The sequence below is a fragment of the Ascaphus truei genome, unplaced genomic scaffold, assembly GCF_040206685.1.
Source record: "Ascaphus truei isolate aAscTru1 unplaced genomic scaffold, aAscTru1.hap1 HAP1_SCAFFOLD_1119, whole genome shotgun sequence".
Lineage (NCBI taxonomy): Eukaryota > Metazoa > Chordata > Amphibia > Anura > Ascaphidae > Ascaphus > Ascaphus truei.
Window position 1 is genome coordinate 54734 of NW_027453985.1, and position 20051 is coordinate 74784.

The 20051-nt window shown below is 52.4% G+C and overlaps 1 protein-coding gene across 4 annotated transcripts in view; it reads right to left on the reverse strand.

Annotated features, from left to right (window-relative positions):
• Positions 1–20051, reverse strand: part of LOC142475233 (uncharacterized) — a 38145-nt gene that overhangs the window by 11857 nt on the left and 6237 nt on the right. For 3 of the 4 annotated variants that reach the window (XM_075581202.1, XM_075581201.1, XM_075581198.1), the window contains exon 2: positions 13126–13186. In XM_075581202.1, coding sequence (XP_075437317.1) covers positions 13126–13157 — 32 coding nt within the window. In that variant the 5' untranslated portion in view covers positions 13158–13186. Of the gene's footprint in view, positions 1–1394; positions 5369–13125; positions 13187–20051 lie in introns of those variants that run through there. The other variant, XM_075581200.1, reaches the window with a different exon arrangement.

The window sequence follows — 20051 nt, forward strand, 5'->3', positions numbered from 1 at the left end:
TGTTTGCCTTTCTATGGATCAATATACTGTAAATAGGGTTATAGGATAAAGTATCTGTCATCCACATTTAGCGTAGGTTGAACTTGATGGACGAATGTGTAACATCCCATAGAACATAACACAGGTAGTAAGTCACAAAAAGTGACACCTTGGCAGCTCCTGCCGTGTTAATCTCTAATGTTTCATTTCAACTAAATCTTGATTTTCTGCCGAGTTTGCATCTGTTTATTACCATATTTCACCGGCATAATCTGTTACCATGGCAACACCTGCCTTCTTAATGTGGGTGAATGGTGGCGGACATTGCTCACCCGCCATTTCTTTCTTTTCATTAATGTTACATCGTGGATGATACATCGGAGTACACACAGGTACAGTAGTCAACAAGCTTAGCTAATCAGAAATCAGACTATTATATATACATTCATACAGATATATATATATATGTAATCACCACTATTATTAAGGTTATGGTGGGTAAAAAAAAGTGACAAAAACCCTCCACAGTAAAGCATACAGCAACTGTAAATATTACTGTATGTTCATTTGCATGTCTTAGACAGGTCTGCAACCCTGTCTTTCCCCATTGTCGCCCAGCATACAGCGCTTCCACTGCAGCAAGGGATACTGGGAAATGACATGCAAATGAACACTCAGTGCCACCTTTTGTCTCAAGCTCGTATTACACAAGCAAATCCTCAAGCCAATGCATGCTGTTTTAAACACAGCTTTTAGACAGAGGCTGGGATGAGATGCAAAGCCATTAAACCCACTCACAGACATGTTTCAACCTTGATGGGTATCATCAGTGTGAGGTTGGTCTTAATGGCTAAGCAGGTTTGAGACTAGACTAGGTAATCACCACTATTATTAAGGTTATGGTGGGTAAAAAAAGTGACAAAAACCCTCCACAGTAAAGCATAAAGCAACTGTAAATATTACTGTATGTTCATTTGCATGTCTTAGACAGGTCTGCAACCCTGTCTTTCCCCATTATCGCCCAGCATACAGCGCTTCCACTGCAGCAAGGGTTGCAGACCTGTCTAAGACATGCAAATGAACATACAGTAATATTTACAGTTGTTTTATATATATGTATATATCTATGTATATATATATATATATATATATATATATATATATATGTATATGTATATGTGTATGCAACAGATGCTACTCTTAGTGGATTGCAGCCATTTTAATCTCCCCACGAGACAAATTTTCGGCAACTCATATTTACAAAATTCAATTTTTTTTCTTAATGAGCGGGGTTGCTGCAAACCGCAGCAATGCTAAAAATGAGAGAAGGCGGTTACATTTCACGGTGAGAAGAGCACATTACTGCTTTAAAACCACTGCCCCCCATGTCCGTCCCCATCCCTCCCCCCCCGTACCTCCGTCGCTGCAAGTAGCCTCTGCACAGGGCCTGGAGCAGCGTGATATCTTGAATGTGTCTCCTGTACTTCCGTCGCTGGCTGCATCCCCTCCACAAAGCGTGGATAAACGCCACGGCACTCTGCCTGTGGTCCAGCTGCCGTCTTACACGGAACGACCTCCAGCGTGTCTGCAGAGGCACACACATGGCAAAGCAGCAGGTCGCCATATCCAGGCATGGAGCAATGGATGCTGCGCGCTAACCCACACACTGCCAAAGTGGTCTTAAAGCAATTTGGTAACAGAGGCAGCTCCTTATCGCAGAAGAAGCAGGCACCAGTTATGAGTTATCAAAGTTTGAGGTCTCATCCCTGAAATGTTAGTGTTTGAAATGCAGTGAAGTTCCAGCCACGGAACATTCTAAAGATGCATTTTTTGTAAAGATGATCAAGACTATGGCGACCGTCACGGCATTCTGTGACAAAAGGCATATGGTGGCTCAGGAATAGGTGGGACTCTACAATGTGGGATATTGTACCCGGGTCTCCAACACCCTTTTATATTAAAGATCCTAAGAAAACCTCAGAAATCTCTGCAGATACTCATGAGATCTCAAAAGCGGATCAATCTTTGAACTCCCACCTATGTCCATTAAACTTTAGAGTTCACTTATGTCTTATTTGGTATGTCACTGGCACTTACCGAGGCCCCTACCCCCAACACGGGCTCCCCCACAAGCCTCACTCCCCCATAGTAATGGCCAATAGCCCTATTAGCCACTTATTGGCTGCTGGTTAATATAAACACATTATATACGTTAAACGCTGAAATAACAGACATTGATATAAACTAAACTGACTATATAATCTATTCCATAGAGTCCCAATGTGGTTACCGAGGCTCTCAGGGAGGTTTTTTAGGGACTGATCAGGATAAATATGATAAATGTTAGTATTTCGCTGCCTCAGCAGGTTCTGCTCTTTAAAAAAATCTTTTAAGTGTTATGTAGCCCTGTTTCCCCGTAAACAAGATGGCTACAGGTGCTGCCCTTTACCTGTTGGCTCACAGGGTCTTAAGCCTCCGCCACGGGGAGCCTAGGGTGATATACTTACAACCTTGGTGCAGCGCCTCCACCTGAGAGGGATCCCAACGTAGTGGGAGGAGCCCCTCACAGGACCCAAACAATGAACACACACAATGTAAAATAGAAAGGCCTTTACTGTAACATATCTTATACTCTATAATACCTTATAACTCTATGTGACTAAAGATACAACTGCCACACGCCTCACACGGCTGTACCCCACCACCGTGTAACCCACACTGTGTCCAGAGAATCCCAGTCCCACAAGGTCCCACACCCACCCCAATGTGTGTGACTGCGCGGCCCACTAAATGGAGTGTAGTACAGTTGGTGCACGTTCTGTAAGGTACCTGCCGGGTGCTCCAGCAACCGGACGCGCCGACTGAACAGACAAGGGATGCGTTGATCCAACGATAGCCTCCGCGACGAGTCTGCCTCCGCGTGGGGTGGTTTCCCGCTGGAGTGTCCCACCTTGATGACAGTCTTTGTCAGCAGGAGTGATCTGGTCCCAGGTCCCAGCTGTGTCCCTGATCTATTTACTAGCTAGTGGGGCAGGGTCCCTACCTAAGGGCCTGTCCCTGTAGCAGCTACAAACTAATTGGTGGAGCCGGGGCCTAGCTGGGGCCTAGGGGGAATCTGGCCTAGAGCAGAGGGTCACAGACCCCTGTTCACATACCTCCTACCCCTGTCCTGTCCCAGCACTTACTGACACTTCCTATTCCAGCCACAAAATAGTATCTCCTGCAGGAGACCTAGCCGAGCGATTGGCTCCCTGGCGTCGTGTGGTACTCCTGCCCCTAAGCACCTATGGGCCGCCATGTGCGCTCACTCCACTGCGCATGTGCAACCCTTCAATGGCCGCCACGCACTTTCTGCGCGAGCCTTTGCGCATGCGTATGCACCAATCCAACATGGCGGCACCCTGCAGAGGGGCCGCTGGCGAGCTCGCCGCCACCCGCAACCACACGGCAGCAGCGGAGTTAAGAGGAGAGAGGGCGGGGAACCGGGGAGCCAGAGGGGACCTGGCTACAGTTAGAAATTATGTCTCCATTAATCTCTTGCTTCAGATGTTACCATGGTAAACTTTATACAGCACTGGGCCCTGGGGAGAGCTCTATTTTAACCTCCCAGACACTTAATATTGCATAAGCTTCTATCTCCTGAACAAAGCATCAGATTTTAAAAATAAAAACCGTGTTGGAAAGAGCAATCCGTGTTTTTTTAATATAATTTATTTTTTAAACTATATACAGGGAAAAACAAAACAAACAAAAAAAACAAGGTTTGAATACGTAGTATGATTAATCCTTTCACTGCCGGAGATGCCTGCAACACATTGTTCCCTGACAGTGAAAGGTTTAAGCCAGGGGTAAGCAAGCTTTGTCTGCACCCACAAGAAGCCGCCGGAGACAAAGTAAGAGCCTTACAGAGGCCTCGCGCTCTCCCCCGGCATTTAATTTAAATGTTGTGGGGAAGAGCATGGGGCTTCTAAGCGCCGCACTCTGAAAATGTTGTGCCCCCCAGTTTGCGCACCCCTGGGTTAGGCCTCGGATTGTGCTCTATGCAGGGTGCAGCGGTCATCCAGCTAACACTAGGGTGTTGACCTCATCTGTATGCTCACAGCAGCGAGTTTCATTCTCAGGAAGGCTTTCCTGTCCATGACCATCCTGAAAAAGCTCTGAAGGAGGATGATTGTGACAGGGTGAAGTCATTCGCTGTCAATTATGCATGGGAAACATACCTCTGACGTCTGAAACCACCAGTCAGAGGGTTAACACAGAGATACCTGGGCATCAGGGCTGAGTTAAGGTAGCTGTCAGGCAGCTGTATAAGATGCCAGACCTGAGCAGGAAGGGAGAGAGACTTTTCCAAACCAGGAAGTACGCCGGAGGTTCTGCTCCCCCAGACAGAGGTTTGCCACAAGCTGAGACAAGCCTGCTGGACACAGCCCTGTCTACTAGTAACCAGCCTCCTAACCCTGCAGAGGAATTAAAGCTGCTGTTGCAGTATCCAGAAGGGATTACTTGGACTCTCTAGGGACAAAGCTCCCCAAACACAGATAAGGACTTTATATATTTTCACTGCAGATATTTGCATAATCTTGTTTAACCTGGAAGTAGGCTAGCTACCCAGAGGAGAGATAGGGACCTTCTGTATAGTTAGTCCCCTAATGAAGTAGGGTTTTATTTTATGGTTTGTTTGCCTTAAAGGGACAGTGTGCCTAATGTTTATTTGATTGTGGAAAATAAACCACTGGAGTTAAAAGCCTTACTCACTGGTTGGGACTCCTACTGACCCTATTGCGAAGCCGTCCTGCCACAGGTGGTGCGAAGTGGGATCTTGGATGGCCCATGCATCCAAAGGGCACACATTAAAAAAATGGAGGAAATGTTTTCTCAGTTCCTGCACCAGCAAGCAGGCTCAGCAAACAGAAAAGCTCCTCCACATGCTGGCTCCAGGTGCAGTCTCAGTCAGACCATAGATTCCAAATAAATCGCTGGTGATGCTGCCTAAAATAAAGCCAACAGAAGACCCAGAGGCTTTCCTCTTCTCTTTTAAAAGGGTAGCCACTGCCCAGGGCTGGACAGTTGGTCGCTGGGTAACGACTTTGGCTCCAAACCTCATAGGAGAAACGCAGGCAGCCAACCAGGCTCTACCGGCAGACGAGGCCACGGACTATCAGAGACTAAAGGCTGCCATTCTGGATCATCTAGGCCTCACCCCGGAGACCTACCGGCAGTGGTCCGGACAGTCAAATACACAGAGACAGACCCTGGGCCATAGCCCACCACTTGTGGATACAACCAGAACAGCGTACCAAGGCAGAGATCCTTGAACAGTTTGTGCTCGAATTTCATACAGAGACTGGCCCCCTCCTCCTGCTCCTGGGTAAAAAGTAACTTATATACTATATTAGTGAAAGCACTGTATGTTTGCCTGCCTGTCTGGATGTCCGGTGTCCCTAGCGGCAATCTCATTGGTCCCTTGGCCCGCCCGCCCCCGCACACCTCTCATTGGCCTCACACACTCACACCACCCCCTTGGCCCGCCCCCCACACCTCTCATTGGCCTGAGGCGGAGTGACGGGCCAAAGGTACAAAAAAATAAATAAAACACACACAAACACACACACACACACACACACACACACACCTCTCCCCGCTCCAAATCACCTCTCCCCCCTCCCCAGCGGCATCACCTCTCCCCCTCCCCGCTCCAAATCACCTCTCCCCCCTCCCCAAATCACCTCTCCCCCCTCCCCAGCGGCATCACCTCTCCCCCTCCCCAAATCACCTCTCCCCCCTCAACGCTCCAAATCACCTCTCCCCGCTCCAAATCACCTCTCCCCGCTCCAAATCACCTCTCCCCGCTCCAAATCACCTCTCCCCGCTCCAAATCACCTCTCACCGCTCCAAATCACCTCTCACCGCTCCCCAGCGGCATCACCTCTTCCCCCTCCCCAGCGGCATCACCTCTTCCCCCTCCCCAGCGGCATCACCTCTTCCCCCTCCCCAGCGGCATCACCTCTTCCCCCTCCCCAGCGGCATCACCTCTCCCCCTCCCCAGCGGCATCACCTCTCCCCCTCCCCGCTCCAAATCACCTCTCCCCCTCCCCAGCGGCATCACCTCTCCCCCTCCCCGCTCCAAATCACCTCTCCCCCTCCCCAGCGGCATCACCTCTCCCCCCTCACCGCTCCAAATCACCTCTCCCCCTCACCGCTCCAAATCACCTCTCCCCGCTCCAAATCACCTCTCCCCGCTCCAAATCACCTCTCCCCCCTCCCCACTCCAAATCACCTCGCTTCCCGCAGCTGCCACGCGGCGCGTAAGATGGCGGACCCCCTTCCTCCCTCGCGGCGCCGAGTCAGATGGTGGCGGCGCCCGGAAGTACAGGTAGGTGTCGCTCCCCACCTCCGGCGCCAAACGGAACTGAGAAAGGGCGCATCAACTGAGGTGTGTGTGTGTGTGTGTGTGTGTGTGTGTGTGTCACTGTCCACTGCCCCCCCCTCCTATCCACTGCCCCCCCCTCCTATCCACTGCGCCCCCCTCCTGTCCACTGCGTCCCCCCTCCTGTCCACTGCGTCCCCCCTCCTGTCCCCCCTCCTGTCCACTGCCCCCCCCTCCTGTCCACTGCCCCCCCCCTCCTGTCCACTGCCCCCCCCCCTCCTGTCCACTGCCCCCCCCCCCTCCTGTCCACTGCCCCCCCCCCCTCCTGTCCACTGCCCCCCCCCCTCCTGTCCACTGCCCCCCCCCCTCCTGTCCACTGCCCCCCCCCCTGTCCACTGCCCCCCCCCCTCCTGTCCACTGCCCCCCCCTCCTGTCCACTGCCCCCCCCCCTCCTGTCCACTGCCCCCCCCCCTCCTGTCCACTGCCCCCCCCCCCTCCTGTCCACTGCCCCCCCCCCCTCCTGTCCACTGCCCCCCCCCCTCCTGTCCACTGCCCCCCCCCCCTCCTGTCCACTGCCCCCCCCCCTCCTGTCCACTGCCCCCCCCCTCCTGTCCACTGCCCCCCCCCTCCTGTCCACTGCCCCCCCCCCCTCCTGTCCACTGCAGGAAATGCAGGGGGAGGAATCCATGCCTTTGACGCCCCCCCCCCTCCCTTTGACGCCCCCCCCCCTCCCTTTGACGCCCCCCCCCCTCCCTTTGACGCCCCCCCCTCCCTTTGACGCCCCCCCCCTCCCTTTGACGCCCCCCCCCCTCCCTTTGACGCCCCCCCCTCCCTTTGACGCCCCCCCCCTCCCTTTGACGCCCCCCCCCTCCCTTTGACGCCCCCCCCCTCCCTTTGACGCCCCCCCCCTCCCTTTCCCCCCCCCCCCCTCCCTTTGACGCCCCCCCCCCTCCCTTTGACGCCCCCCCTGCCTTTGACGCCCCCCGCGCACACACTGACTGACTGCCGCACGCACGCGCACACTGACTGACGCGCACACAAACCCTGACTGACGCACGCACACACTGACTGAGGCACACACTGACTGTGTGTGCGTCAGTCAGTCTGTGTGTGTTTGTGTTTCTGCCTCAGACTCACTGACGCGCGAGCAAACACACAGTCACTGACGCACACACGCTACATGAAGCTATAAAGGAGGGAGGGAGGGGGGGGACTGGATTGATGTGAATGGGGGACAAACAGAGAGAGGGGGGAGGAGAGAGAGGAACGGGAACATTACATCCCGGGCAACGCCGGGTCTCTCAGCTAGTTAGTTATATTAGCTATAACTTTTACAATCTAGCGGATCTATACCTGGTTTGTGTATTACTGTGATAGACACTTGGAGCATCCGTTCCGGGAATGAGGCCCCCGCTAAGACTGCATTAAACATCTGGAGCAAACAGGGGGCCAGATGTTTAAGGAATTTCTTATATTAGAGGCCTGAAAAGCCACCTGGACCCGAATCCTTTGACGGCTTCAGCTCCTCAATGACCTGTGTTAATTCCTCAATTGTAGAATCTGCACCTAGGTACTCTCTCAACCTATTCAGTTTTGGCAGGCCCGAGCTCGTCAGGAACTCCCTCAGAGCCATTTTTGTCATTCCATTATGTGCCACTTTTTCTCCACTGTATAGGTCCTCGTAGAACAAGCATGTCAAACTCGCGGCCCGCGGGCACATGCGGCCAACAACTTTGTGTGTGAGTGGGGGGGGGAGGGAGAGTGTGTGTGGGGGGGGGGAGGGAGAGTGTGTGGGGGGGAGGGAGAGTGTGTGTGTGGGGAGGAGGGAGAGTGAGTGTGTGTGGGGGGGATAGTGTGTGGGGGGAGAGCGTGTGTGTGTGGGGGGGGAGTGTGTGGGGGGGAGTGTGCAGGGGGGAGTGTGTGTGTGTGGGGGTAGAGTCTGTGTGTGGGGGGGGGAAGTTGTGTGTGGGGGGGGAGAGTGTGTGGGGGGGAGAGTGTGTGTGTGGGGGGGAGAGTGTGTTTGTATGGGGGGGGAGAGTGTGTGTGTGGAGGGGGGAGAGTGTGTGTGTGGGGGGGAGGGAAAGTGTGTGTGTGTGGGGGGGGGGGAGATGTGTGGGGGGGGGGGGGGAGTGTGTGTGGGGGGGAGTGGTGTGTGTGGGGGGGGAGTGTGTGTGTGGGGGGGAGAGTGTGTGTGTGGGGGGGAGAGTGTGTGTGTGGGGGGGAGAGTGTGTGTGTGGGGGGGGAGAATGTGTGTGGGGGAGAGTGTGTGTGTGGGGGGGAGAGTGTATGTGTGTGGGGGGAGGGGGGAGATTATGTGTGTGGGGGGGGATGGAGAGTGAATGTGTGTGTGGGGGGAGGGAGAATGTGTGTGTGGGGGGGGAGAGAGTGTGTGTGGGGGGAGAGTGTGTGTGTGGGGGAGAGTGTGTGTGCGGGGGGAGAGTGTGTGTCAGGGGGAGAGTGTGTGTGGGGGGGGGGGAGAGTGTGTGTGTGGGGGGGAAGAGTGTGTGTGGGGGGGAAGAGTGTGTGTGTGTGGGGGGGGGGGAGAGTGTGTGTGGGGAGGAGAGAGTGTGTGTGGGGAGGAGAGTGTGTGTGGGGGGGGGGAGAGGGTGTGGGGGGGGGACAGGGTGTGGGGAGGGGGAGAGTGTGTGTGTGGGGGAGAGTGTGTATGGGTGGAGAGTGTGTGTGTGGGGGGAGAGTGTGTGTGTGGGGGAGAGTGTGTGTGCGGGGGGAGAGTGTGTGTCAGGGGGAGAGTGTGTGTGTGGGGGGGAAGAGTGTGTGTGGGGGGGAAGAGTGTGTGTGTGTGGGGGGGGGGAGAGTGTGTGTGGGGGAGGAGAGAGTGTGTGTGGGGAGGAGAGAGTGTGTGTGGGGAGGAGAGTGTGTGTGGGGGGGGGGGAGAGGGTGTGGTGGGGGGGGGACAGGGTTTGGGGAGGGGGAGAGTGTGTGTGTGGGGGAGAGTGTGTGTGTGGGGGGAGAGTGTGTGTGTGTGGGGGGAGAGTGTGTGTGTGGGGGGGGTGGAGAGTGTGTGTGGGGGGGGGGGTGGAGAGTGTGTGTGGGGGGGGGGGAGAGTGTGTGTGGGGGGGGTGTGGGGAGTGTGTGTGGGGGGGGGGAGAGTGTGTGTGTGTGGGGGGGAGGAGAGAGTGTGTGTGTGTTGGGGGGAGTGTGTGTATCTGTGGCTGTGTGTATCAGTGGCTGTGTGTGTCTGTGCAGGCCAGCAGTGACTGTGTGGGTGTCTGTGTGTGGTCATTGTCTTTGTTGGTCTGTCTGTGTTGGTGTCTGTAGGTCTGTGTGAGTGTCTGTAGGTCAGTGGCTGTGTGCGTCTGTGCAGGTCAGAGAGAGAATGGGGGAGGGGGGGAGAGAATGGAGGGGGGGGGGGAGAGGGAGATGGGTGGGGGGAGAGAGAATAAAGGGGATTGAGCGAATGGGGGTGGGGAGGGAAGGGAGAGAGAATAGGGGGATGCGGCCCACAATGAATATTTTTGCGTCCCAGCCAATGTGTCCCGGTTACGGCGGCGGTGAGGAGGATGCGGCTGCTGGTAAGTATTCTCTGTGTGAGTGAATGCTGCCGGGGGATTGGATGAAGAGCTGCATGGGTTTGAATGAAGGAGGCGGGGCTTAGAATGCCGGCCGGGATGAAGGGGATTGGTCGCAAGCAGGTCTGAGGAAGCCGGGGGCGGGGCTTCCGCTTTGTGCAGAGCAGACGGTGAGTGTGTGTGTCTGCCTTCCCGCTCCTGGCTCCTCTGCCTGCTGCGCGGTTTCCCCGCCGGGCGGGCAGCCACAGGGACTATTCTGGAGGCCAGGGTCATGTGTAGGATGATTAGCCCAGATAGGTTCAACTTGGCTCTCTTTCCAAAACGCAACAAGTCCTGTATATTTTCTTCACTTTATTTTAGGGAAAGTGGCAACAAAGACAGGCACTTGTGGAAGAGATATTTGTGATGGGATAAAGTTTCTCTGTGGGTGATTTGTAGTAAGGGCAGGTGAAAAGGGTAATCCTGCCACTAGAGCAGTTACAGAAGGTACTCACTCAGCCAGTGATAATGGTGGAAAGGAAGTCCCAATGTATTCTGGGTAGCAAGATAGCCTGGGGACAGACCATCTGTAGGCAGAGCAGAGGGGGAGAAAGCAGACTAGCCCATTTGGGAGAAAGGCTGGGGTTGCTATAGCAACTCACTGAAATGTCTAAGGAAACCACAACATGTAGCAATAATGTTGCATTTCTAATACAGCAAGCTGCTGGGACAGGGGAAAATGACAGGCAACTGAACAAGGGAGAAATGAACCCATAAACTAAAGGAGAGACAGAGGAATATGGAATCTATTTCCAGGACACTCCCCGTCTGGTATCTGGAGATACCACTATATTCTAGGTATATGTGGAACATATGTGCAATATCATAACATAACAATGCAAAGTTCATGTCCACATAACGATGGGATACCGGCTGGTACCACCAGCTTGAAGTCCTCTACCATCTCGGTAAGGTAGGTAGGTGGATGCACAGCTCTAGGTTAGCTTGATGCACCACAATGTCTCTCAGAGTTCACAGAACTGGTAGTCAGTTCTTCCTTGTTATAGTCCGATTAAGGCATTAGGAGGATAATCTCTGTGATGGGTCTTATCTCCGTATCCTTCTCGGGATCCACGAGTTCAAAGTCGCCAACTGGGGTTGGTGGCGTTTCCGCGGGCTGCGCAAGAGACGTTGGTCCTGTGAGCCACGACGTGTTCTGCAGTTGTGATGCGGGTACTGATCTGTGGGCACGTGGTGCCATTGTTCTGTTTGGGTTGACTTCCTGATTCTTTCTACACGGTTGGCCACGTATATGTAGAATCTTCTTTTCTTGTTGTATATGTAGCCCAGTACCACCCTGCTATCTGTGTAGAATCTGATGGCATCTGGTTTGCTGTCCATCTCGTTCTCGAGGAGCTCCGCCAGTTCTACCGGTAACACTGCACCACATAGCTCGAGTCTGGGTATAGTATGGTCGGGTTGTGGCGCCAGCTTAGCCTTGCCAAGGATGAACCTGATGTGGTAACTTCCACCCACGTCCGTGGTTTTTAGGTAGGTCACCGCTGCTATAGCCTTTGTGGAGGCATCTGAGAATACGCAAAGCTGTGTGCGGGGGTGAGAGATATAGGTGAGTAGGGTTAGGGTTAGGGTTAGGGTTAGGGTTAGGGTTATAGGGGAATACGAAAATTTAGGTATGTGACTCATTTGGGTACTAACCAATCAGAGAAGAGTTAGGGTTAGGGTTCAAAGTTAGGGTTAGGGTTAGGGTTATAGGGGAATACGAAAATTTAGGTATGTGACTCATTTGGGTACTAACCAATCAGAGAAGAGTTAGGGTTGAAAGTTAGGGTTGAAAGTTAGGGTTGAAAGTTAGGGTTATTTTTCTATTTTTGTTTGGCCCAGGGTTATAGGGGAATACGAAAATTTAGGTATGTGACTCATTTGGGTACTAACCAATCAGAGAAGAGTTAGGGTTAGGGTTCAAAGTTAGGGTTGACCCTTATGATTATTTTTGTATTTGTGTTTGGTTAAAAAAGAATAGAACATTTTTAGTTATGTGACTCATTTAGTCACACTTGACCAATGAGAGTTAAGTTCTGAATAATTTAGGGAGGGTGTGGTTTGGGGTTGAAAGTGTGGTAAGAAAAAGTGTAAGTGGGTAAGCAGGTGAGGGAGGTTGTGGGTAGGTGGGTGAGGGAGGTTTAGGGATGTATGGTGGGTGTGGGTAAGGGAGGTTGAAGGTTTGTGAGGGAAGGTGGATGATGAAGAGAGTGGGTAGGTGGTGTTGTAGGTGGATTAGGGAGGGTGAGTAAATGTGTTTGGGAGGGTGAGGATGAAGGTGAGTGAAAAAAGTGTGGGTCAGTTAAGGTATGGGTGAGTGGGCAAGGGTGAGGCTGGGTATGGGTGTGCAGGTAAGGGTGGTGAAGGTGAATTTTAATATGGATGATGGAGGGTAGAAGGTGGGTGAGGGAGGTTGGGTGAAGGAGGGTTTGGGAAGGTGATGTTGAAGGTGGGTGAGGGATGGTTAATATGGGTATAGGAGGCTTTGTAGGTAAGGTTGAGGCCAGTAAGGTAGAGTAAACGTGGGTGAGGGAGGGTGAGGATTAAGGTGGAAGAGGGAGGGTGTGTTTAGGTGGGGTTAAAGGTTGGTGAATGTAGGTGAGGTAGGTTGAAAGTGGATGAGTGAAGGTGTGGGTGAGTGAAGGTGTTGGTGAATGGGCAATGGTGGGTGGGTGAAGGTGGATGAGGTGGTGGGTTATAGTGAACATGGGTCAAGGAGGGTAAGAGCAGGTGAGGGAGGGCATGGAATCAGTCTGTGAGCCTGCCCTTTCTATTTTGTTGTATATATTCTATTCCCTATCCAATTGACATGTTGTATTTATATGCAGTTAGTCATTCAAAAATTTGAAAACTCTTGCATTCGTTGCATGTTAGCGAGAGGCACCCTTAGAGGTAAAGAGCTAGCTTTTACCTCACTACTAAGTACTTGGACATTGAGGACTAGATCCGTTTTGTACAGAGTGGAGCTTCTCCTCTGCCGTATGCTAGGAGTGAAGAAGCACTACTGTCTATCGTCCGTAAAGGGGTATGCTTTCTTCCCCCAATTTACAGTCGAGCTAGCGCTGCAGATGGGACAGTAGCGAAGAGTTCACTGCCTGACTCTAAAAGGGCACACTCGTGTAAAGGGAGAGAAATCAACTCAAAGCTTTATATCCTGAGAGATAAAAGCAATGCATTGTGTAGGTGTACTCACTTACCTCAACTACTTACCTCTTTGTTTGTATGTCCTTTGTGAACAGCATCTTGATAGACGAACTTACCTATTTTCATACTGCAAATAAATTTTACCCAAGATAAGTGAAAAAATATAATGCAATCCCCTTTAGAGCAATGCAGTTGAGGACCCTCTTTCACTGATGGACTAAATAAACAATGCTTAGACTGAGTGAGAGAGGGGTTTGTGAGAGAGAGGGGAGAGTGGTAGTCCTTGAGAGAGAGAGAGAAAGAAAGGACATTTGTGAGAGTAAAATACAGGTGATTTAGAAAGAGCAGGGATGCTAGTCAGGGAGAGTAATAGAGAGCAGGGAGAGAAAGAGACGGTGTGAGAAAGAAAGAGAGAGAGAGAAGTGGAAGAAAGAAATGTGTGTGAGAGCAAGAGACGGGTTGAAATGAAAGAGATAGAGTGGCAGTAAGAGAGAAAAAATTTGAGAGAAGGGAGAGGGAGAGAGAAGGGAGAGGGAGAGAGAAGGGAGAGGGAGAGAGAAGGGAGTGACAAGTGTGAGAGGAGGGACAGAGAAGGGAGAGGGAGAGAGAAGGGAGAGGGAGAGAAAAGGAAAAGGGAGAGAAAAGGAAAAGGGAGAGAAAAGGAAAAGGGAGAGAAAAGGAAAAGGGAGAGAAAAGGAAAAGGGAGAGAAAAGGAAAAGGGAGAGAAAAGGAAGAGGGAGAGAGAATGGAGAGACAAGGGAGAGGGAGAGACAAGGAAAGGGAGAGAGAAGGGATAGGGAGAGAGAAGGGAGAGGGAGAGAGATGGGAGTGACAAGGGAGAGAGGAGGGAGAGCGAAGGAAGAGGGAGAGAGAAAAGGGAGAGAGAGAGAGAAGGGAGAGAAAGAGAGTGATGAGGGAGTGACAAGGAAAAGGGAGAGAGAAGGGAGAGGGAGAGAGAAGGGAGAGGGAGAGAGGAGAGAGAAAAGGGAGAGAAGGGAGAGGGAGAGAAAAGGGAGAGAGAGAGAAGGGAGAGGGAGAGACAGAGAGAAGGAAGAGGGTGAGAGAGAAGGGAAAGGGAGAGAGAGAGAAGGGAGAGGGAGAGAGAGAGGTAGAGGGAATGACGAGGGAGTTATAAGGGAGAAGGGAGGGGGAGAGAGAGAGAGAAGGGAGTGGAGAGAGAGAAGGGAGAGGGAGAGCGAAGGAAAGGGGAGGCAAGGAAAAGGGAGAGAATGGAGATAAGGAAAAGGGGAGAGAGCATGGAAAGGGAGAGAGAAGTAAGAGGGAGAGAGAAGGAAGAGGGAGAGAGAAGGGATAGGGAGAGAGAAGGCAGAGAGAAGGCAGAGGCATAGAGAAGGGAGTGAGAAAAGGGAGAGAGAAAGAAAAGGGAGAGAGAAGGGAAAAGGAGAGAGAAGGAAAAGGGAGAGAGAAGGAAAGGGAGAGAGAAGGAAAGGGAGAGAGAAGGAAAGGGAGAGAGAATGGAGAGACAAGGGAGAGGTAGAAACAAGGGAGAGGAAGCGACAAGGAAAGGGAGAGAGAAGGGATAGGGAGAGAGAAGGGAAAGGGAGAGAGAAGGGGGTGACAAGGGAGAGAGGAGGGAGAGAGAAGGGAGAGGGAGAGAGAAGGAAAAGGGAGGGGAAAGGAAAAGGGAGAGAGAATGGAAAGGGAGAGAGAAGGAAGAGGGAGGGAGAAGGAAGATGGAGAGAGAAGGAAGATGGAGAGAGAAGGAAGATGGAGAGAGAAGGAAGAGGGAGAGATAAGGAAGAGGGAAAGAGAAGGAAGAGGGAGAGAGAAGGAAGAGGGAGAGAGAAGGAAGAGGGAGAGAGAATGGAGAGACAAGGGAGAGGTAGAAACAAGGGAGAGGGAGCGACAAGGGATAGGGAGAGAGAAGGAAGAGGGAGAGAGAGAAGGGATATGGAGAGAGAGAAGGTAGATGGAGAGAGAGAAGGTAGATGTAGAGAGAAGGGAGATGGAGAAGAAGGAAGATGGAGAAGAAGGAAGATGGAGAAGGGAGAGAGAGAGAGAGAGAGAGAGAGAGAGAGAGAGAGAGAGAGAGAGAGAGAGAGAGAGAGAGAGAGAGAGAGAGAGAGAGAGAGAGAGAGAGAGAGATGAGGGAGTGACAAGGAAAATGGAGAGAGAAGGGAGAGTGAGAGAGAAGGGAGAGGGAGAGAGGAGAGAGAAGGGAGAGAGAGAAGAGAGAGGGAGAGACAGAGAGAAGGAAGAGGGTGAGAGAGAAAGGAATGGTTGAGAGAGAGTAGGGAGAGGGAGAGGGAATGACGAGGGAGTTATAAGGGAGAGGGAGAGAGAAGGGAGGGGGAGAGAGAGAAGGGAGTGGAGAGAGAGAGAAGGGAGAGGGAGAGCGAAGGAAAGGGTAGGGGAAAGGAAAAGGGAGAGAATGGAGAGATAAGGAAAAGGGAGATAGCATGGAAAGGGAGAGAGACGGAAGAGGGAGAGAGAAGGAAGAGGGAGAGAGAAGGGATAGGGAGAGAGAAGGGAGAGAAAGGCAGAGGGATAGAGAAGGGAGTGAGAAAAGGGAGAGAGAAAGAAAAGGGAGAGAGAAGGGAAAAGGAGAGAGAAGGAAAAGGGAAGAGAGAAGGAAAGGGAGAGGGAAGGAAAAGGGAGAGAGAATGGAGAGACAAGGAGAGGGAGAGACAAGGAAAGGAGATGAGAGAAGGGATAGGGAGAGAGAAGGGAGAGGGAGAGAGGAGGGGGTGACAAGGGAGAGAGGAGGGAGAGAGAAGGGAGAGGGAGAGAGAAGGAAAAGGGAGCGGAAGGAAAAGGGAGAGAGAATGGAAAGGGAGAGAGAAGGAAGATGGAGAGAGAAGGAAGATGGAGAGAGAAGGAAGATGGAGAGAGAAGGAAGTTGGAGAGAGAAGGAAGATGAGAGAGAGAAGGAAGAGGGAGAGGAAGGAAGAGAGGGAGAGAGAATGGAGAGACAAGGGAGAGGTAGAAACAAGGCAGAGGGAGCGACAAGGGATAGGGAGAGAGAAGGAAGAGGGAGAGAGAAAAGGGATAGGGAGAGAGAGAAGGGATAGGGAGAGAGAGAAGGGATAGGGAGAGAGAGAAGGGATAGGGGAGAGAGAGAAGGGTTACAGAGAGAGAGAAGGTTAGATGTAGAGAGAAGGGAGATGGAGAAAGAAGGAAGATGGGAGAAGGGAGAGAGGAGAGAAGGGTGAGAGTGAGAGGAGAGAGAGAGAGAGAGAGAGAGTGAGAGAGAGAGAGGGGAGAGAGAGAGGTTGGTGAGGAGGAGAGGTTGTGATGAGGTGAGTGACTAAGGAAAAGGTGAGAGAGAAGGTGACGAGTGAGAGAGTGAGAGGGAGAGGGAGGAGAGAGGAAGGGAGAGAGAGGAGAGGAAGGGGAGAGGGAGAGACAGAGAGAAGGAAGAGGGTGAGAGAGAAGGAAAGGAGAGAGGAGAGAAGGGAGAGAGAGAAGGAGAGAAGGGAGACGCCTGAGAGGTAGAGAGGAAGAGAGAAGGGAGGGGGAGAGAGAGAGAGAGAGAGAAGGGAGTGGAGAGAGAGAGAAGGGAGAGGGAGAGCGAAGGAAAGGGGAGGGGAAAGGAAAAGGGAGAGAATGGAGAGATAAGGAAAAGGGGAGAGAGCATGGAGAGGGAGAGAGAAGGGAGAGGGAGAGAGGAGAGAGAGAAGGGAGAGAGAGAGAAGGAAAGAGGGAGAGACAGAGGAAGGAAGAGGGTGAGAGAGAAGGGAAGGGAGAGAGAGAGAGAGGGAGAGGGAGAGAGAGGTAGAGGGAATGACGAGGGAGTTATAAGGGAGAGAGAAGGGAGGGGGAGAGAGAGAGAAGGGAGAGAGAGAGAGAGAGAAGGGAGAGAGAGAGAGAGAGAGAGGGAGAGAGAGAGAGTGATGAGGGAGTGACAAGGAAAGGGGAGAGAGAAGGGAGAGAGGAGAGAGAGAAGGGAGAGAGAGAGAAGGGAGAGGGAGAGACAGAGAGAAGGAAGAGGGTGAGAGAGAGGGAGAGAGAGAAGGAGAGGGAGAGAGAGAGGTAGAGGGAATGACGAGGGAGTTATAAGGGAGAGGGAGAGAGAAGGGAGGGGGAGAGAGAGAGAGAAGGGAGTGAGAGAGAGAGAAGGGGAGAGGGAGAGCGAAGGAAAGGGGAGGGGAAAGGAAAAGGGAGAGAAGAAGGAGAGATAAGGAAAAGGGAGATAGCATGAAGAGGGAGAGAGAAGGGAGAGGGAGAGAGGAGAGAGAGAAGGGAGAGAGAGAGAAGGGAGAGGAGAGACAGAGAGAAGGAGAGGTGAGAGAGAGGGAAAGGGAGAGAGAAGGAAAGGGAGGAGAGAGAGAAGGAGAGGGAGAGAGAGAGGTAGAGGGAATGACGAGGGAGTTATAAGGGAGAGGGAGAGAGAAGGGAGGGGAGGAGAGAGAGAGAGAAGGGAGTGGAGAGAGAGAGAGAGAAGGAGAGGAAGAGAGCCGAAGGAAAGGGGAGGGGAAAGGAAAGGGAAGAGAATGGAGAGATAAGGAAAAGGGAGAGAGCATGGAAAGGAGAGAGAAAGTAAGAGGAGAGAGAAGAGAGGGAGAGAGAAGGTATAGGAGAGAGAAGGGAGAGGGAGATAGAAGGGGGTGACAAGGAGAGAGGAGGGAGAGAGAAGGGAGAGGGAGAGAGAAGGAAAAGGGAGGGGAAAGGAAAAGGGAGAGAGAATGGAAAGGGAGAGAGAAGGAAGATGGAGAGAGAAGGAAGATGGAGAGAGAAGGAAGATGGAGGAGAGAAGGAAGATGGAGAGAGAAGGAAGATGGAGAGAGAAGGAAGAGGGAGCGGAAGGAAGAGGGAGAGAGAATGGAGAGACAAGGGAGAGGTAGAAACAAGGGAGAGGGAGCGACAAGGGATAGGGAGAGAGAAGGAAGAGGAGAGGAAGAGAGAGAGGATAGGGAGAGAGAGAAGGATAGGGAGAGAGAGAAGGGATAGGGAGAGAGAGAAGGGATACGGAGGGAGGAGAGAGAGAAGGTAGATGTAGAGAGAAGGGAGATGGAGAAAGAAGGAAGATGGAGAAGGAGAGGGAGAGAGAGAGAAGGGAGAGAGAGAGAGTGATGAGGGAGTGACAGGAAAAGGGATTGAGAAGGGAGAGGGAGAGAGAAGGGAGAGGGAGAGAGAGAGAGAAGGAAGAGGAAGGAGAGAGAGAAGGGAGAGGGAGAGGGAGAGAGAAGGAAGGAGGGTGGTGAGAGAGAAGGGAAAGGGAGAGAGAGAAGGGAGAGGGAATGACGAGGGAGTTATAAGGGAGAGGGAGAGAGAAGGGAGGGGGAGAGAGAAGGAAGATGGAGAGAGAAGGAAGATGGGGAGAGAAGGAAGAGGAGAGGGAAGGAAGATGGAGAGAGAAGGAAGATGGAGAGAGAAGGAAGATGGAGAGAGAAGGAAGATGGAGAGAGAAGGAAGATGGAGAGAGAAGGAAGATGGGGAGAGAAGAGGAAGAGGGAGAGGGAAGGAAGAGGGAGAGAGAAGGAAGAGGGAGAGAGAATGGAGAGACAAGGGAGAGGTAGAAACAAGGGAGAGGGAGCGACAAGGGATAGGAGAGAGAAGGAAGAGGGAGAGAGAGAAGGAAGAGGGAGAGAAAGAAGGAAGAGGGAGAGAGAGAAGGATAGGGAGAGAGAGAAGGGAGATGGAGAAGAAGGAAGATGGAGAAGGGAGAGAGAGAGAGAGAGAGAGAGAGAGAGAGAGAGAGAGAGAAGGAGAGAGAGTGATGAGGGAGTGACAAGGAAAAGGGAGAGAGAAGGGAGAGGGAGAGAGAAGGGAGAGGGAGAGAGAGAAGGGGAGAGAGAGAGAAGAGAGAGGGAGAGACAGAGAGAAGGAAGAGGGTGAGAGAGAAAGGAATGGTTGAGAGAGAGAAGGGAGAGGGTAATGACGATGGGAGTTATAAGGGAGAGGGAGAGAGAAGGGAGGGGGAGATAGAGAAGGGAGTGGATGAGAGAGAGAAGGGAGTGGAGAGAGAGCAAAGGAAAGGGGAGGGGAAAGGAAGGAGAAAGGGAGAGAATGGAGAGATAAGGAAAAGGGAGAGAGCATGGAAAGGGAGAGAGACGGAAGAGGGAGAGAGAAGGAAGAGGGAGAGAGAAGGGATAGGGAGAGAGAAGGGAGAGAAAGGCAGAGGGGATAGAGAAGGGAGTGAGAAAAGGGAGAGAGAAGAAAGAAAGAGCCGGAGAGAGAAGGAAAAGGAGAGAGAAGGAAAGGGAGAGAGAAGGAAAAGGGAGAGAGAAGGAAAAGGGAGAGAGAAGGAAAAGGGAGAGAGAATGGAGAGACAGGGAGGAGGGGAGAGACAAGGAAAGGGAGAGAGAAGGGATAGGGAGAGAGAAGGGAGAGGGAGAGAGGAGGGGGTGACAAGGCAGAGAGGAGGGAGAGGGAGAGAGAAGGAAAGGGGAGCGGAAAGGAAAAGGGAGAGAGAATGGAAAGGGAGAGAGAAGGAAGAGGAGAGAGAAGGAAGAGGGAGAGAGAAGGAAGAGGGAGAGAGAAGGAAGAGGGAGAGAGAAGGAAGAGGAGAGAGAAGGAAGATGGAGAGAGAAGGAAGAGGGAGAGGGAAGGAAGAGGGAGAGGGAAGGAAGAGGGAGAGAGAATGGAGAGACAAGGGAGAGGTAGAAACAAGGCAGAGGGAGCGACAAGGGATAGGGAGAGAGAAGGAAGAGGGAGAGAGAAAGGGATAGGGAGAGAGAGAAGGGATACGGAGAGAGAGAAGGGATAGGGAGAGAGAGAAGGGATACGGAGAGAGAGAAGGTAGGATGTAGAGAGAAGGGAGATGGAGAAAGAAGGAAGATGGAGAAGGGAGGAGAGAGAAGAAAGGGAGAGAGAGAGAGAGAGAGAGAAGGGAGAGAGAGAGTGATGAGGGAGTGACAAGGAAAAGGGAGAGAGGAGGGAGAGGGAGAGAGAAGGAGAGGTAGAAACAAGGGAGAGGGAGTGACAAGAGGGATAGGGAGAGAGAAGGAAGAGGGAGAGAGAAGGGAGAGGGAGAGAGAAGGGAGAGGGAGAGAGAAGGGAGAGAAGGGAGAGAGAGAGAAGGGAGAGGG